At 32.3% G+C, this 18,353-nt stretch overlaps 1 protein-coding gene across 3 annotated transcripts in view; it reads left to right on the top strand.

Moving 5' to 3' along the window:
* Positions 1-18,353, top strand: part of LOC126776747 (AF4/FMR2 family member 1) — a 220,122-nt gene that overhangs the window by 106,037 nt on the left and 95,732 nt on the right. For all 3 annotated transcript variants that reach the window (XM_050499476.1, XM_050499474.1, XM_050499475.1), the window contains exon 3: positions 16,767-16,998. In XM_050499476.1, coding sequence (XP_050355433.1) covers positions 16,767-16,998 — 232 coding nt within the window. The remainder of the gene's footprint in view (positions 1-16,766; positions 16,999-18,353) is intronic.

Consider the following 18,353-nt stretch of genomic DNA (forward strand, 5'->3'; position numbering starts at 1 on the left):
TTATGCAATAATTAAAGTTTACAAAGATGTTTTAGAGAACAGATTTATTTAATAAAAGAACTTTATAGAATTGCTTTCAATGTGTATCGTAACTTAACGGAACAAAGTAGAGATGGATAAACAATAACCGCGGTATGTTTATATTTTATGACACATAAACGCAGAACTCATCTTAGTGTTGTAATCGCGTAATAAAATACAAAAATCAATTACACCATAGCCCGTTCAGACCATCACAGAAAGTTATTTTTTATGGTTGTCCGTTTTTTCCCAATGACTCGCATTTCTTTTATCTTTCGAGTATTTCGTATTGTAGTTTTTGTTAATTTTTTTACCGTCGATATCCGATATTGTGATCTGTTTTTATGCGACTGCGGTAACTGCAAAAGGCGGATTTTATTATTTTTGCGACTAACGTGATGTATCGGGTTTGAGTTCTTCATTAGTTACGGCCCGATGCTAAAATTTTATGTTCAAATTTTATATACAATATTTGAAAAAGAACAATTAACGTAATTGAATTATTAAAAATATGTATGACGTTTTGTTACATTATTCCAAGTAATGCAGCGAGTTAATCCAGCCCACTGCTGAACTGGATCATATCGTCTACATTATTCCATGCAAAAGCTGTTGACTGTTATAGTGACAAGCCATTCACTGGACTGGATCTCTCACTGGAATGGTCACATTCCAGTGTTGATTCACATTATTCCAGTGACATTTCAGCGCTGGATTCGACCGCTGGACTGGAATTCTACTGGAATAATGTGAACCGGGCATTATATTTTCTATATATTTGATAATTATTTAATCGATATAAAAATGAAAATACAAATCTGGTGTTAAACGCTAAACAATGTGGGCTTACATAATAATTTACCAAACAGCTATTAATGATTTAGCCGGAATAATGCATGACGCCGTTCGCTTTGTCAACATCGTCGACTTGTGAACGTTATTTGCAAGCGATATTAAACCGTATAGCGTACACAAACGGACGTATATAGCGTGATGCCTTTATATTTTAGCGATTTAAAACAGTGGTTTTGCTGTTCTTTCGCATGTCACAGAAAAAGAATGACAGAATTTTTGTTAGTTTTTCGTGAAACATTTCCATTGATAACATATACATAATATGTTATATCTAAATGAACAAATCTTTAAAACTATTTAAGTTATATATTTTATATTATATATATTTCGAATTTATATACCTGTCTTCATAAATATGGTCTTAACTATAAAGTATAGTATTAGCCCAGAAATGTCCCACCTCTGGACAATAAACTTGCTTCATAAGGAGAAGTATTGAAATATTTTTGTTGTTGGAAAACACATCCTGTTTTCTTCACGATGTCCGCTTTTACCATCAGCATGAGCAAATTATAAACACAACTTAAGCACATGAAATCTTATTACTGCTAACCCGGATTTGAACTCGCTGTTCTTATACATTTGACCATCTCTGCTCACTACATTAAATAAATACTTTCTGATTATATTTTCTGTTAAATTTCCTGTAACCTAAATTTATTACCTAAAAAAAGTTTAATGTAAAAGAGAAATTAATCATTTTATTAAGATAAAATTAAATACAAAATGAAACAATTATTAACAAAGTCCTGTTATCTTATTCGGCTTTCGTAATATTTAGTGAAGTGTACGTGCCGATAGCGACTTTTTCTACGTGTTCTCGACTTAAACATAATCCAATAAGCTGGATTGGTAGCTTGACTCAACCATCTTGCCGTTCTGTTACTTGATACTGGTTAAATAGTGTCGAGCTCCTGATGTTTACTTGTTTGTATACTGTAAAGTTATTTTTCAATTTACTGATTAAACAAAAAAAAAAAACAATTTTTCTGTATATTTCTTTACTTGTAAATTGTCTTCTGTCTTGATTTGTTGTTGGTATTTCTTGTAGATGTGTTTCATTTTTTAAAAGGTTACTTTGTAAAGGGTATAGTTAAAGTGCGGTTTAGTTTATGTACATACATATATCTATATTGTTCTATAAATGAGAATACGTGCTACATATATATGTAGATTAAATTTGTACAGCCGTTGGAGATAAACAAATAAAAATATATATTTTAAAACGCGACAGGCAAATAAGATGTTTCTGAAAGTTTTTTTAAATTAAATACTTTATTTTAAATTAAAAAAATATATTTAAATACACATCGAACCCGCTGCTAAATTAACACGCAGAAACTACATATCAACATAGTCTTCGTGGTAAAAAATCTTATACCGTAATTACTGGTGGTGCTTATTACCAACTATTAGGCAACCTATTTGCCCGGCTGTCCTCTTACATATGATATTTAAAAAAAACACCGTTGTATTGTGAAATCTATTGGTACAATTTTGAAATCTATTTAAATTCAGTAACGACAATTTTGTCACTTTTAAACAATCGACCAATCAAAACGCGTGAAATCTCTAAAATAGTGTTGCTTGATAATTTAACTATATATTTTTATATATTGAGCAATTATTATATATTGATAAACATAATATTATTAACATTGTAAGTTTAACGTAAGAAATGTACTAACAACATCACGAGCCAAGACTCTACAGTTCGAGAAGCGGTTGTAATTACGGTCATTACTCTTTTTTATTTCAGTACGTTGGCAATCATCTTAGCCGTCAAACGAAATAATATATCCATACACATTAGTCTTAAAGTATCATACATACACTGATTAGGTACGTTTTCAATAATATTATCCACATCATATATTAAATACTCAATATTTTAAATAACGTTACTGCTCTTGGATTAATTATTGTTATTATTATTATTATGTGACAACGCCAAAAAATATATTATATGTTGAAGACGAGCGAAGACCGCCCGCCGCATCGAAGTCTTAATACAAATAACGAACCTACAAATAGAATTGTTGTAAAATTATTATAGCGCTATACTAAAAAGTAAGCGTGCACCAGCCAGAAGTGATATATTCTAACGCAAAGCTAGAAAAGTTCTGAATAACTTGAAATGGTACTCTTATCGCTTCCAAGAATGTTACATTTTAAATAATAAATCTATGTAGCATTGCAATATCGAACACTAAACGTTGTAATAAACGTGGTTATTGTAATTTAAGCATTTTAAAAATAGCCGAAATCCAAAATGTATACAAAAAGAAACAAAAGAAAACGTTTGTTGTTTTGTTTAAAAAGTTTTTTTCAGTTCTTTGTTGAAAGCGTACCGTGGACATAAACGTGGACAGAGGAATAATGGTGCTTTGTACAAATATTAAATTGTTTACTTATAAAAGAAGTTTTATTGACGAAACGGTTATTTTTCGTGTTTAAATAAGTAATCCGTTTATTTAAATTTGTTGTGAAAAAAATGTGTACCTGTACGTGAAATAATTGAATATAATATAATTTAAAGGCTATTGAAATAGATTTTTTAAAGTATTGAGAACATAAGTATATATGTAACAACTATCTGTAAACTTCCTCGATATATCAGTAGAAGTTGTTCTCACAATATGACGAACTGTTAAACTATTATATTTTAATTAACGGAGTAGCGAATTTATGAAATTTACATCATATTAAAATTAAATGTAAATTAGAAGCTATTGGAAGACACTGCGTCCGCCCATACACGGCAATGACCAAACAAACGTGCAATTTAACCAATTACGACGCTAAACTGATTATAAAACGACTCGAATTAATGCATCCGGGCAAAGCAGCCGCTTTCGATATTTACAATTTTCACCTGTATCGTAATAGCAATAAGGTCGAACAAACATTATTTAACGTAGACAACTTCGTGCCAGAGATATAAGCAAAAAAGCTGCTAGTGGTGGCGCTAGAATTGTTTACAGTGATCATAATTCAAAGAAAGAAGAACAAAAAACTGGAAAAAGTTGGCCGTTTAATGTAATAAGTACAGGATAGATTGCATAATAAAATTTAATTACAGTCTAATTCGCACTGAATAAATATTTATTGCTTTCATTATTTGCGCGGAAATAAAGTTCACAATTTAAAATATGTACAATATTCGTTAAAAGTAATTCCTTAACTGTAAATATTGGGAAATATCACATACGAACAAAATAATTATTTGGAAATTATAGCAATATAAAATGCGGGTAAAGCAGTGTTAGACATTTTTAGTGCATTGACAAATTTTCAGAAAAATAAGAAACACAAAATTGTTTTTAACAACAAATTGTCAGTCTCTTAGTTAATTGAATAAGATAATTACAGTTGTTTCTAAAACGCTTCCCAGTTGATAAATGAATGTTATAGACGAGTAGACGGGTACGCTAATTAAACAAGCCGTGAAGGCTGAAATCTAAAGTCTGGAGTTACGCGCTCTTGTTTAAGCTCAGGCTGTTTGCGTATTGCTCATTTTTGCTGCTTTTCTTTCATTTTATGATACGATGCTTTATCGTTATTACTTTTTGTTGTTCCACGAGTTGCTACGTTAATGCTCGTCACCTTTAATTGTTGTTAAGGACATAAGTTACGTCTATACTTCAGTTATAAATACTTCTTACAATTAGATAAACGTTTTACTAAAACGATAATGCAGAAAGTTCGTCTTCTTGTCTACAAATGGAACTTATTTGTTTAAAGCTACTGGAAGCTTCTCGGTGCGGACGTTGACCCGCTGTGCTCCCCACGCCTACATTGTCAACTTGTGGTCTAATAGTATTAAGTATATATTCGTCTTTATCATCATCATCATCATCATCACCATCCTAAAACGCTTTATATTTAGGTTTAAATATTCCCTATGAAGTAATCTCTAACGACTGTGTGTTATCTTTGAATTATTTTTATAGGAAGCTAATATCGTCTAGGTTTGATATTTATAAAAATATCACTTGATGTGAAATTGTGAGATTGCTTATTCTGCGCGTGCCCACATATTTTGTTATCGTGTGACATTGTGTTCATTATCGGAGCGATAAAATTGATGTCCTCGGGAAATCAAAAAAGTCAACGACCGCTCAGCTGCCAGGAGTTCGTTTTTATTTGTAGAAATTATTTTTTTATCGGCAGATAAAGAAACCGCTCTTGTTAATCGTACGTATTTTGTTGAATCGTTAAAAAAATATTAATATTGTTGCTTGTTATAATTTTGTGGCGCACTAATGTTTGTCTCTCTCTCACTTATAATTCTTTGCGCTTGTCTGACTGAGAGACCATGATTTAAACTAATAAAAAATATATTAATAGCCTAGCTAATAGAAATTGAATGCAAATATTTGAGATATGAACGTTTTTTTGAATCAAATGCTGGTACAGACGTGAGATAGTGGTTGTGTCGCTATGGTGTTTTTATTTATTTCAAAGGGAGCGTATTGTAAGATGTCCTCTAGCCTCTTGAATTTCGGTCGATGACCTAAAGAGGGTGACTTTACAAGTACGCGAGGGGATTGATAAAGAATATAAAATGTCGGTACTATTTTTAATATCTATGAGACATTTTTAATGTTCGACTAGATGAATAAAGGAATTAGGTTTTAGATATCTTTTGGTTTCTATTTAAAAAACGCTTGGTTGGTATCTTTGTTGCATTTAATTCTCTCTTTAAGTTAAATGTGGAGTAAGAATTAGTTCAAAATTAAAAAAAACTTTTCATCTATTTTGGCTTGTATTGTTTGCGTTAAAATATCGTTCATCCGATTTATTTGAAACTTTACTATGATTACAGTTGTTGCACTTATGTTAATATAAAATATGTCAGTATACGATATGCCGTTGGATAATAAAGAAAATCGAAAGATGCGTTGCAACGCAAGCCAGCCTACCTGGACTAGAATCTGAAGAAAGAATCCAAACTGTACATTCGTGATTATCCTGATAAGCATTGTAACTATTTTGACTTCAGTTATTGAGATTAAGATGGAAATATTAACCAATCTGGAAGTCCAAATGTATCCGTTTTGTGTTTAATTTTAATAACACAAATAATCAAAAGATGTATCACTCTTTATGCATTTTCATTGGATGAAAATACTAAGGCATTGTGTAAAATACTGATAAATGTGAAGCAGTGAATAACAGTGGGGAACAGTTGTGTCCTCGTTTTGAAGTTTTAATACCAGTATTAATGAAAAACTGCAAAATAAAAGCGGTCAACACACGGAGTATATGTGATGTATTTTTTTTGTATATATGTATTTACATCGTTTCTCCGCGAGTTGGATGAATCGTGGCGAGTGTTGAAAGTTAGAAGCTAGAGTATTTATATAGTTTTAATCTGCAGCGTAAATGTTAAGCTCAGATAAGCACTTGTGAATCGTTACGTTATCGGATTAAAGTATCGGTTCGGAATGTAGATTCTACCGAGAAGAACCGGAAAGCTATTCATTCAGTATTTACTCTTTTCCATCAAATAAATTACATAAGTATGTTAACTTATCTCTATATTAGTTGAAACTAATAATCAATCTTCATGTAAACATTTATCATCTAGTAAAAATTATTATCGTCCATAATAGCTATTACTAATAATAGAAAATATTTTTTCTATTGTTAAAAAAAATCTTACGGTTCCGAGTTGAGTCCTTTACGTTGAAACGCATTAAAACAAAAAGGTAAGGCCTTTTTGTTTTAATTCTCGGTATAGGTCCATGAGTAATCGAGCAGTTAATGTCAGAGATAAAGGTAAAATATCCATGTTTGTCATTGTTTGGACATGTTTACTAAAATGTATTCTAAGAAATAATTTTATCAATTAATTAAACGTAAACACTGTCTAATAGTCTCCTAGTCGACTATGGTTATTTATCGTTTTTCAAGAACTTTTTTCGCCTTATTGGTCATTAAAAAAAATTGACATTTTAACTTTTAAACTTGTTTTCATAATAGAATGAAGCTATTTTTAAACTGTTATTGTCTCTGAATTCTACAATAACAACATAAAAACCAATTATTTTATAAATAGTGAAATAAAACGTACTCAATTTAAATTCAAAATTGATTACGCACTCATACAATATATATTCATATTGTCATATTAATTACGTCTCTACCGCAACGGTCCCTACCCGTTGATATAATTTAAACAAAACGTTTCAGAATACGAATATATTTATAAAATGTATAGCGATATACAAATGCGATAAATTCAGCGAAATCGTCGGCGGTGTCAGGCGTATTATCAATCACCGTGTAGTTAGTCCCACAATGGTGGCCTCTGATAGGAAATAGCTGACAAAATATTGCGATTGATAGTCCGTGTGACGTTTTCATCGATGCTTTTGTGACCCGCGATAGATAAAAGCGTCGAGCGTACAGGCGATGATACGTCTGTACATCGATATATACTTACAAACGAAACGAACGTGGATACAAGTGAAACCCGTGTAGTGCTTTAGAGCAATAGTAAATAATTCTTCGTTCTTGACTCGTAAATCCCTAGTTTGCTGGCTGTATAAGGCGGCGCTGACAACGTAGAATATGGCTTAAGAACCGCAATACCGTCCGTTCAATACGGCCGTTGATGTATAAGTCGGATGATGTATTTTCTTCGGTTTACTTGCTTTGTCGGTGACGTCCTCGAAAAGGTACACTTAACGCTTATGTATTATAGATTTTATTACGAGACGAGTTGCCGTGTTCGCAAATTTGTTTGTGTGGGCGTTAGATATGTAATAGTTTTCGCATGGCGAGTTCACAAAAATAACAAAGTAAATACATAGTATTTGTAGATAATACCAATATGTATTTCGATTCAATTCGAATCTAAATCTGTCTATTTATCTTGTGACAATTAAATCACTAAACTGATCGTAATAAAAATTGTCATAAAGATAGCTTGAGACTTGGGACCTAGGTAAGGTCTAGGTAACATTTGTATGAGCATATTATCGAAAAAACGGAAAAATTTAACTTAACATGGCCGGAGTATACACCGCGGTATGTTAGTATATAATAAATGTAAACAAGCCATTTAAAATGCTTTTGTAAGGCATTTTAATTAAAAATCATTTTAACTAAAGTGTAACATAAAAGTGTGACGATATGAAAGGATTACAATGATAATAATAAACGCTATTGTTAAAACTGTTATAAAGTTATCGCAGTACTTAAAGATTTTTAGTTTCTTGCTGTTTCCTTCTGTTTAATTTTAGCTGACGTACATGGTGGCTGCATGTGTTGCAAGCGTAATAAATAATTTATCATTAAATTATATGAATTAAAAAAAAACAACCGTGTTACAAGATTACTACATATTTATAACTTTTATGAACTTAATCGTTTCATGAATGTTAATAACGAGTAAATATTGCGATTATTTTTTAATAATTAATAACTCATTTTGTAATTCCGATATATACCGTATTTGGTCGGATATACCTCTTACGACGACGAGCAATATTTGAATTGAATTTTGTAATGTTAATTGAATTATATGTAATTATACGTAATTGGCCAGTAATGATATTATAGAACTGACAGATTAGGGTATCTCGCTTATATCCATGGTATGGATATCCTAATTAACGAACTAATAAGTAAATCATTTAAAATTTTTACTTGAAAAATTTAAGGTGGATTTACCTTAAGCAAGCGTTTTCATTTGCTTAATTTGTGTTTATTATCACGTGATCAGCTGTGAAGGAAAATTACTTTAGATGATATTTTGTCAGGTGATGTTTTGGAGCATGATGGTGATCATTTTATATTGTTCATTGTGATGGTATAAACTATGAACTAATCTCTTTAAGAGTGTTCTGTTAATATATTTACACTATTAACGCATAAAATTGTTTGGTTTAATACTGAACAATAAAAAGTACATCAACTAAAAATATATTCCTCTATGGAAGGTGTAATGAGGAGAATGAATAAACGTCCACGTCGGTTGAGAAGTAAATTTATTCCGCTGCCCCGTCGGACATGTTACCATTACATTTATTAGTTTATTCGCTTTAGTATTTAGGTATTGCATTTCCATATTCAAGACTTAAACGAATGTCTAGTATGAGTTCGTTTTAATGCCTGGCCGAGGTCAAAGACAAAAATAATCCCTTCATTTAAAAACATTTAGTTTTTGTTTAAGTTTACTGTTAGATAATATAAATGGCATTTTATCTCAAAAATATCAAACACAAGATCATGTGTATTCTTATTTTAATTTTATGATCCTATTTTACTTCATTCAGTGAATATGATTGACAAATGAGCGTCAAATATACTGGAACATTTGCAATGCAGAAACAAAACTGCTTTTTATTCATAACATGTAATAATACGGCAGCTTCGACCAGACAAATAAAAAAGAAGTCGGTCGCAACATAGTCTGCGACTACTACAGTGTTTCCGTTATCAGTATGAACGTTTGTAATTTTTCCCAAAAACGTGTATATATATTGTAGCTGTTATGTTATTTCGAAAGAACTTAGCCATTTTTTCCTCTTTCTAAAAGCAGATAACGGAATTTCAAAACAGTATGTATCTACGTAATCAAAATATTTAGGTGTGCCTCAAAAATGAACAACAATGGCAATAAATCTCAGATAAGGAGATAAAAATATAGTCAAGTAAAAGTTAGATCCACGATGCGCGAAACTTGTAACTCCATAACTGTGAGATAAGAACTTGATTGAATCCGCGCTACTTTCACCTCCGAGGTCGAACATCACAAAGATTTATTATTGCATAGTAAACAGTTTGCGAAACTCAGATGCACGACTGATCTCACTTAGCTTGAGTTTGAAAAACCTCTAGCTTATACTTTAGTTTCATTCCTTAATCAGTCGATCGAGTTTCAAAGAACATAATAACGAGTGATGTCGTACTGATATTTAGAATTACTATTTCACAAATATCATTGTTAGTCAAATACCACGAATTAGGAACAAACTTCGTGCGTAGTTTTCGGGTTAAGGAACTAGCTAATCCTGTACTGTATTTCGACTCAACTATACGGTGCTAGCTTTTGCCACATTATGTACAAAGTTTTTTCGTTATGCATGCATTAGGAATCTAGGAAAGAGCCTGTACTGTACACACAGTATGTGACAATAAGAGGGCTCTTTATTTTACTATATTTATTCTTTCTAAAACTGCATTCGTGATATGAAATGTCAAGTTAAGTAAGACAAGTGAACGCGCAAGTGTTAGATTGTTTTTGGAATCGCTCACCCATGAAATAACATTCCGAATATTTTATAAAGTTTGCCATTTCGGCGTGTTTCAATAATAATCGAATAAAACACACTAATATAATAACCGAGCAGTATACATTATAATTACTATCACCGTCTTAGCTGCACTGCACACCAAGACCGCAAATTACTCGATAACGCAAGACTTATGAGTTGCGATCGTAAATATAATATGCGCGTACAGCGGACGTTCCTAGAAGTTACACCTGGCTGGAGCTACGTGACGTCGGGCCACTATCTTGATGTACTGCACAATATTTATTCAAAGAATTAACTTTAAACTTATCGTCTTATAATTTTACGCGATGTAAGGAGTAGTATATGTGGTTGTTAGAAGGGCGCTATTTATTTATTCTATAGTTGCATACTTGTTTATTTTCGGAATGCAGGTGAGGACATTCGCCACCTGATAGTAAGTGTTCACCTTCACCTCCACCCATAGACACTGGCTCTATAAATAATATAAATCACTTTTAACATCGCCACTATGTTCTTTGTTTCTGAAATTTTATTGATCACTCCCAATCAGACAAAATTACAGCAGTACAAAGTATAACTAGCGGTATGCTTAGTGGTAGAGTAATTATTGAATTGTACCTGCCCAGACATATATTATATTCATATTAATTATCCACTTATTTCTAATGTAATGTATTGATATATATTAAACCGGTTTTAGAGTTTTGTTTATCGTTATTATTCAAGTTTATTCACCTTCCAGATAAATGATATAATATGTATCTAAGTTACAATTTTTAAGCAAAATCTGCACTACAAATATGAAAATTTCATGTCTCACGTGCGAACCCTTTTCCTTGGCACGGTGCCAGCAGATTGAACATCGTATATTTCTTATTACCTCTTGGTTTATATGTATCCTTATAAAAGCTGTCATTCCTTGATTTTATAGCTTGTTGTTAAATGAAAAATTATCTCAGACTAATCGTCTAAACGACACGATAAGACACGATGTGTGCCTTATATATACATAATAATTACTATACTATTTAACATATCAAATGTGGCTACGAAAATTATTATTACTTATTAAATTGAAATGTAAAATAACTGCCTGTAATTTTCCCATTGCTGGGCAAATAGCATCTCTGGTTAAAAGGTTTTCAGCTTATTCCACCACACTGCTACAACGCAGATTATAAAATATCATTCGACCCATGAAGGTTATCTCACTATGTTTTCTTTCTCATTCGAGTATGAGACGAATTATAAACATAAATGTGACTTATTACATTAGTTGAAACTATTTTCAATTCAACAAAACATAGTAATATAATTTCTATATTTAGTGAACACTAAAAGTACATTAGTGCGACTAATTTTCAAGTTAAATTATTTGGTCAGTTTGTTAATACGTTGGTTTATAAATGAGATTATATTTAAATTCGATAAACCGGTTGTATTAATCGGATTACATTGAAAAATCTATATTTCTCGTGACATATTTTACATACATTTTTTAAGTTTATATAACTATGTATTTGTAAGTTAGAAAAACTAAAGCAATCATTATTTTTATCCGTGTCTGTTCGTTCGAGAGATATCATTTAAACGGGTAAATAGTAAATAATTGGATTATTGTATTCGAAGTACTAGTAAACTATTATTTCATCAAAAACAGTGGTCTATTATAAATTATAATGTTTTAAAAAAATAGTTTTAGAATATATTTGTTTAACTTATAAGCTTTTATTTAAAAAAAATGTTTGTATTATTAAGTATAAAAATGATTTTTAGAATTTTTAGAAATACTCCCGGGGAATCAGAATCGTTGTTTTGCTTTCATTAATATTGTAACGGCTTAGGATTTTTTTATTAGCTACTTCGTATTATAATATTTTAACGCGAGTATAACCGAAAGTTAAAGGCATTAAATGTAATATAATAGTAGGTACTTCTTTGTTTATACGAACTTTTTATATATGTAAATAATTCAACGATTAAAGATCGTTTTAATCATAATAATTTGTTCTTTATATTGAAAACATTAATCAACTAATAACTCATAGCCAAATCGTACCATTCCCATGGCTTGATGTACGGTAAATATGACGCGAATCAATACGTTTCAAACGCATATCCTGCACATTTCAATTAAAAGCATTGCAGCAGACGCTGCAAGTAATCCATTAAACATATCGCTTATCTCATTCAAAATAAACATTAACTAAATGTTCGTAGTGAGGTTATAATAATCTATACTAGACAAACAGATATTGCGATAATATGTAACCGTTTGTGTGTTCTGCGATATAAACTCTTGTTCTATATTGTGCCGTATATCTCATAGATGCATATCGCCCGCGTGTTAGGTATTAAAAGCCTATCATATCCTTGGGGGTCAAGCAGCTTTTTACCAAATTTTATCAAAATTGGTGTATCGACTTACCCGTGAAAGCGTATCAGACAGACGGAGTGACTTTCGCATTTATAATTTTAGGATAGATAAGTAATACATACAAGCCGAGATGGCCCAGTGGTAAGAACGCGGGAATCCTAACCGATGATCGTGGGTTCAAACCCGGGGAAGCACCACTGAATTTTCATGTGCTGAATTTGCGATTATAATTCATCTCATGCTTTACGGTGAAGGAAAACATCGTGAGGAAACCTGCATGTGTCTAATTTCACTGAAATTCTGCCACATGTGTATTCCATCAACCCGCATTGGAGCAGCGTGGTGGAATAAGCTCCAAACCTTCTCCTCAAAAAGAGGAGAGGAGGCCTTTAGCCCAGCAGTGGGACATTCACAGGCTGTTACGGATTACGGAAGTAATACATAATAGAGTATAAATAACGGTTGTCGCATTTCACGGCAAATACCTTTTCTGCTTTTAAAGAGGATGTTTTGAGTTTTATCCAATATGCTGTTCTAGTGCTGATTGCTGGAAATACGAGTGATAGAAATTCTTCCGGCACGTGTTGGTTTCATAATTATATTTTACTTTACCGTCGACTTAGAGTTGATTCATAAGAGAAACGCGAATTGGACAAGTGAAACCTCAGTGGTGCTCGTCCGGATTTGAACCACGTTAAGTTCCACGTTGGCCACTGGGAAAACTCGACACTTATATAACTCTAAACTTATATAAGTTAATTAGTATTGTACTAAATGTTAAACGTGCCGGTCCATAGAATCTCACAAGAAATATATTTTCATAAAATCTGAAGTTTAAATTACTCGTATTAGCGTCCTTGGCTACTTGATATGTTCAATACCTGACTCCATAGACGCACTTCTGTAAACATGTGTATATATTGGAATGCATTGTGTACACTATAGTAAACTTGTAAAAGATCACTTTTTGTCTCAAATGCCTTATCACCAATAATTTTTTTTATTTTAGTATTTTTTTGTATTATTCTTTTTTTTTGTTTTTCTTTTTTCTTTCTTGTTATGTTTGAGGACTTATCGTTTTATTCGTTGTTGCTGTATATAGTATGTACATATAGTATATACTTGTAATTTTGTATGTATTGATAATATAATTTATTTATTGATATATAATACATGTATTTTATATTTACATTTGTTTATTAGTTTCTTTTAATTATAGATCAATAGTATTTTATTTATACCACCACCTACCTCACATCCTATCAGCTATTACTTACACCGTTGGTTGTCTGGAAGAGATCGCTATGTAGCGATAAGGTCGACATAATTGTACTTTTATTTAGGCTGTATACATATTTTGTATTTTTCTCTTTGTCGTATAAAGTATAAACTATTGCTTATTTCTGACGGTAGGTTAAAAAATACGCATAGCCTTTTCCAGACTTTATTTGGTTTCACAGAGTTCGTAGGGAACCGTCTTGTTTTTTTAATTTTCATGTAAAGTTTGCGTCTTCTATCTAAATTTTGATAATGCGTAAATAGAAGTAACACTGACAACCGTCCTAATTACTCAGTTCTAAAGCAACAAGGATATCCTTCGTCATACGAAAGCGGGGTTGTTTATAAATGGCTCATTTATACACTTCCAATACCTTAGATGGAGAATTGATCAAAGTGTAGTTGAGACGCACGGAAATTTGCATTGGATAATATTTTACCTCGATTACAAAAGTTTTACATATGAAGCAACGACTAAAAGAAGAGAACAGAGATGAGGCTTAATGGAGAACATTTGAATCTCAACCAAAGCCGTCAACTTAGAGCTTGCTTGCTGTGAAAGAAAACATCCCACTCTCTATTGATAAACGTGATGAAATGAATTGAAGCTTCTCCTTTAACGGGCAATGGGGTTCGTTCAGAAGTATTTAAAATAATACTACTTCTCATAAATATAGACTACGCACGGCATTGCAAGGTTTTTTTTTAAACTCGAGTTAATGCTAGGGTCAAATTATTTATTACGTATTGTATTTCAGATACAGTCAAATAATTAAAACTAATCGTCATTCTAACTGTGATTGCAATTCGAAATACTATTTAAATAAATTAAACGTGACAATTAATTTTTAAAAATGCTTATAATAAATAAAGTTTAATGTAAACAATAGTTTTTGTTACATTAATTTTAATATTTTTTTTATTAATAATATCCAGAGCATTGTTAATAATTATGATATTACGCTTATGTAATAATAAATGTGTATACCATTTGTATTCCAATTTTCACGCTATTCTCTTTATTTCGTAGATACTTGAACAATTGCCAATTAATAAATTAATCAAAATCTTTACAAAATGACTATTCAATAACATACCTTTAGAGCATAATATAATAAACGGTACTCAATAAAGTATACTTCGACTTGCTTTGTATTTATATAGTAAGAGATAAAATTACTGCTGGTAGATCTTTGTGCAAACTCGTCTAGGTAGGTGCCACCCACTCATCAGATATTCTACCGCAAAATAGCTGTACTTGGTATTGTTGTGTTCTGGTTTGAAGGCCGAGTGATCCAGTGTAATTACAGGCATAAGGGACATAAAATCTCAGGTCCCAAGGTTGGTGGCGCATTGGCAATGTAATCGATGGTCAACATTTCTTTCAGTGCGAATGTCTAAAGGCGTTGGTGACCACTTACCATCAGGTGGCCCATATGCTCGTCCACCTTCCTATTCATATTCTATAAATTGACATTTGAATAACCAGACGTCAATATAATTGATATCACGTGCCTTCAAGCACAATAGCTTCGACCCATTAATCCCTTACAATAATTGCTTTCCGGCCCTCGAACAGTGAATACTATAAGCAAATAGGGCAACGCCAGTGGTAATTAGTCAGATATTGTCCGATAGGCTAAGTCATCCGACCTAAATCCGTTCCAACACGGTCGGTAATCACAATAACCGCGAGTGCAATACAGCAATACAAGTAGAATACAGCACGGAATTCGACTAATCCATTAACCTTTATACGTGTCCAATGCAAGATTGAACGTGCCATTAATATATACGAAATTCGTTTTCGAAAACGAAATTGATTTATCCGTAACAGCCTGTGAATGTCCCACTGCTGGGCTAAAGGCCTCCTCTCCTCTTTTTGAGGAGAAGGTTTGGAGCTTATTCCACCACGCTGCTCCAATGCGGGTTGGTAGAATTCACATGTGGCAGAACTTCAGTGAAATTAGACACATGCAGGTTTCCTCACGATGTTTTCCTTCACCGTAAAGCACGAGATGAATTATAATCACAAATTAAGCACATGAAAATTCAGTGGTGCTTGCCCGGGTTTGAACCCACGATCATCGGTTAAGATTCACGCGTTCTTACCACAGGGCCATCTCGGCTTTTTAAATTGATTTATATTTGTACCTAAATAGTCGTAAATGAATGTCCTACCACTATTACTTAATATTAATATTACTTTTTCACGCAAAAAACTTAAATTTGGAATAGAGATAGTTTATAATATAAATGATTGTATGATTTGTGAATACACCGTTTCTAAAGCAAAAAGGTTCACTTCTTTTGTTTTATTGAATTTATTTATTCGATTACACATTTTAAATAAAACTGCCCAATATGTAGTCACAACCCCACAATTGGCTGGCGTGGTAGAAAAATATTCAACAATGAGTTATAAAAGCTGTTTATTTATTTTTAATTAATGTATTTTTATTAACTTTGGTTTAATCTTTTGTAAACTTTCAAAATTATGTTTGTACTTTGTTAATATAAATTAATATTCATAATGTTTTTATAAGACCACCCACTAAAACGAAACGGTTGAAATACCGAGTAGACCAGTACCCATACAACCATTTGTTTCATTGACCTAATATGCTTATACTCTTAACAAAGCACACATTTCACTCTTTGATAAGAAGACCAAACATCTCTTGGGTTTTATCATCGCCGTGTTTTGTAAATTCTGTTATGTAATATAACAAGGGAAGTAAACATGGCTTTTTAAAAATAACCCTACTTATGTTTGTATTTTATATCTTGTATTTTTTTTTAATCACTTAATGTTCGGGCCAAAAATATACTTAGTTGTTGTATTTCTATAAATGAGTGTTTATAAGAATACCTCGTCTTGTGATCGTTTTATGAATGAAAGATTGTCGAATGACATAATCTCATATTGTCTATGTAATAAAGTAATCATATCATCGTTTCAGGTACGACAAGTGGGACCGGGGCGGGGGCGGCGGCGGCGCGGGCGGTGCGTGGGCGGGCCGCGAGCCGCGCGACGGTCGCGAGCCGCGCGCCGAGCCCCGCGATACACGCGACCGTGACACACGCGACCGCGAGCGCGACAGGGAGCGCGAGCGGCAAGCGCGCGCGCACCAGATGTCGCACGCGCACGCCGCCGAGCCCGACGCTTCGTCACTCTTCCCTGCACCATTTCGAGTGAGTTGGACCTTTTCATTTAATATGCTGAACATATGGCCGAAACTTACCAGTTTTGTTCGTGAAATTCTTACCACGTTTATTACGTCCTCAACAAAATTTAAAAAGTTTTTATGCTGGATACTTATAGAACTTCATTCTACTCTGATTCTATTCAATTCAAAAATCGCAAAGGTTTTCTATAAAAAGATAAAGAATTAAAAGAATATAGTGATATGGAAAAAAGACCTGCATTATTTGAGCTGTAAATAAAAGGTTATTAAATAGAAGAGATTGTCTGGCTAGTACCGGATTACACGAGACCGGATTCCCGATTTGGCAACAACATTCGTAAATTCAACTCGTTGTAGGAAATAAGCTGACAATGCTGAAAATTGCTGCGATGCTGTTTCTATCATGCAATTAGATGCAAAATTATAATTAACTTTCTAGCTTAATTAATTTATATCAATTAGGGATTTTGAGAAAATTTAACAAAATTGTATACGTTTATTATTTCATTAAGGTTATTATTGTTAGGAAATATTTTGAAAACCTCATTGAATTAGAAAAAATATATTTCAATCATATAATATACACCCATCCCGGTCTCGCATGGGTAGAATAAGGGTCTACAAATAAAACGTTTATATTCTAATATATTTTATTCGTATTGGTTTACGCGGTACTCGCCAGTATAGCGCCCAATTGGATTGTTTTGTTTTTTCGAGAATTCGAACATGAACAATCATCGACATATTTCAATTAAAAACCTGAATTACATGCAACCTGAATCAAACACATAAACTTTTCTCTAGAATAGCTCTGTTCATTGGTAAAAATCTTGTCAATCCGCTTATTATATGTAAAACATTATTTTATAAAGTGTAGTGATAATAAATAATTTATACTTTATATATTAATTTACTTTGTTTATTTTATACAAAGTTTTTGTTTAAATACAAACTTTAGATACTTGGAGTTTATACGATATTTGAATGTTAATTTTAAACGATCATTTTAAATCACATCCTAATATACTGTATAAAGTATGACTGAACAATGTATTAGAACAGTACATCGCCACTCACACACACACACACAACATTGTTAACATTGAAAGTGATCGTCATAATGGAAAAGTTGTAACTGTTACTGTCTACAAAGTTATTGTCACATATTTGTAACAATATCTCGCCATTAGCGAGCATCTAACTCGTAACAAACATGCAACCGTTTAAACACGTAACATGAAATACTCTTTCGTTTGTAAACTTCTTAGAAGCCTACGTTCTCGACTGTCGTTACAGATCGCGTGACCGTCCCCAGTGAGAATGAAGTATGTGATTTTATGTATATGTTAGTGCGAGTCGCAG

This window comes from Nymphalis io, chromosome 21 (genome assembly GCF_905147045.1).
Source record: "Nymphalis io chromosome 21, ilAglIoxx1.1, whole genome shotgun sequence".
NCBI classification, from domain to species: domain Eukaryota; kingdom Metazoa; phylum Arthropoda; class Insecta; order Lepidoptera; family Nymphalidae; genus Nymphalis; species Nymphalis io.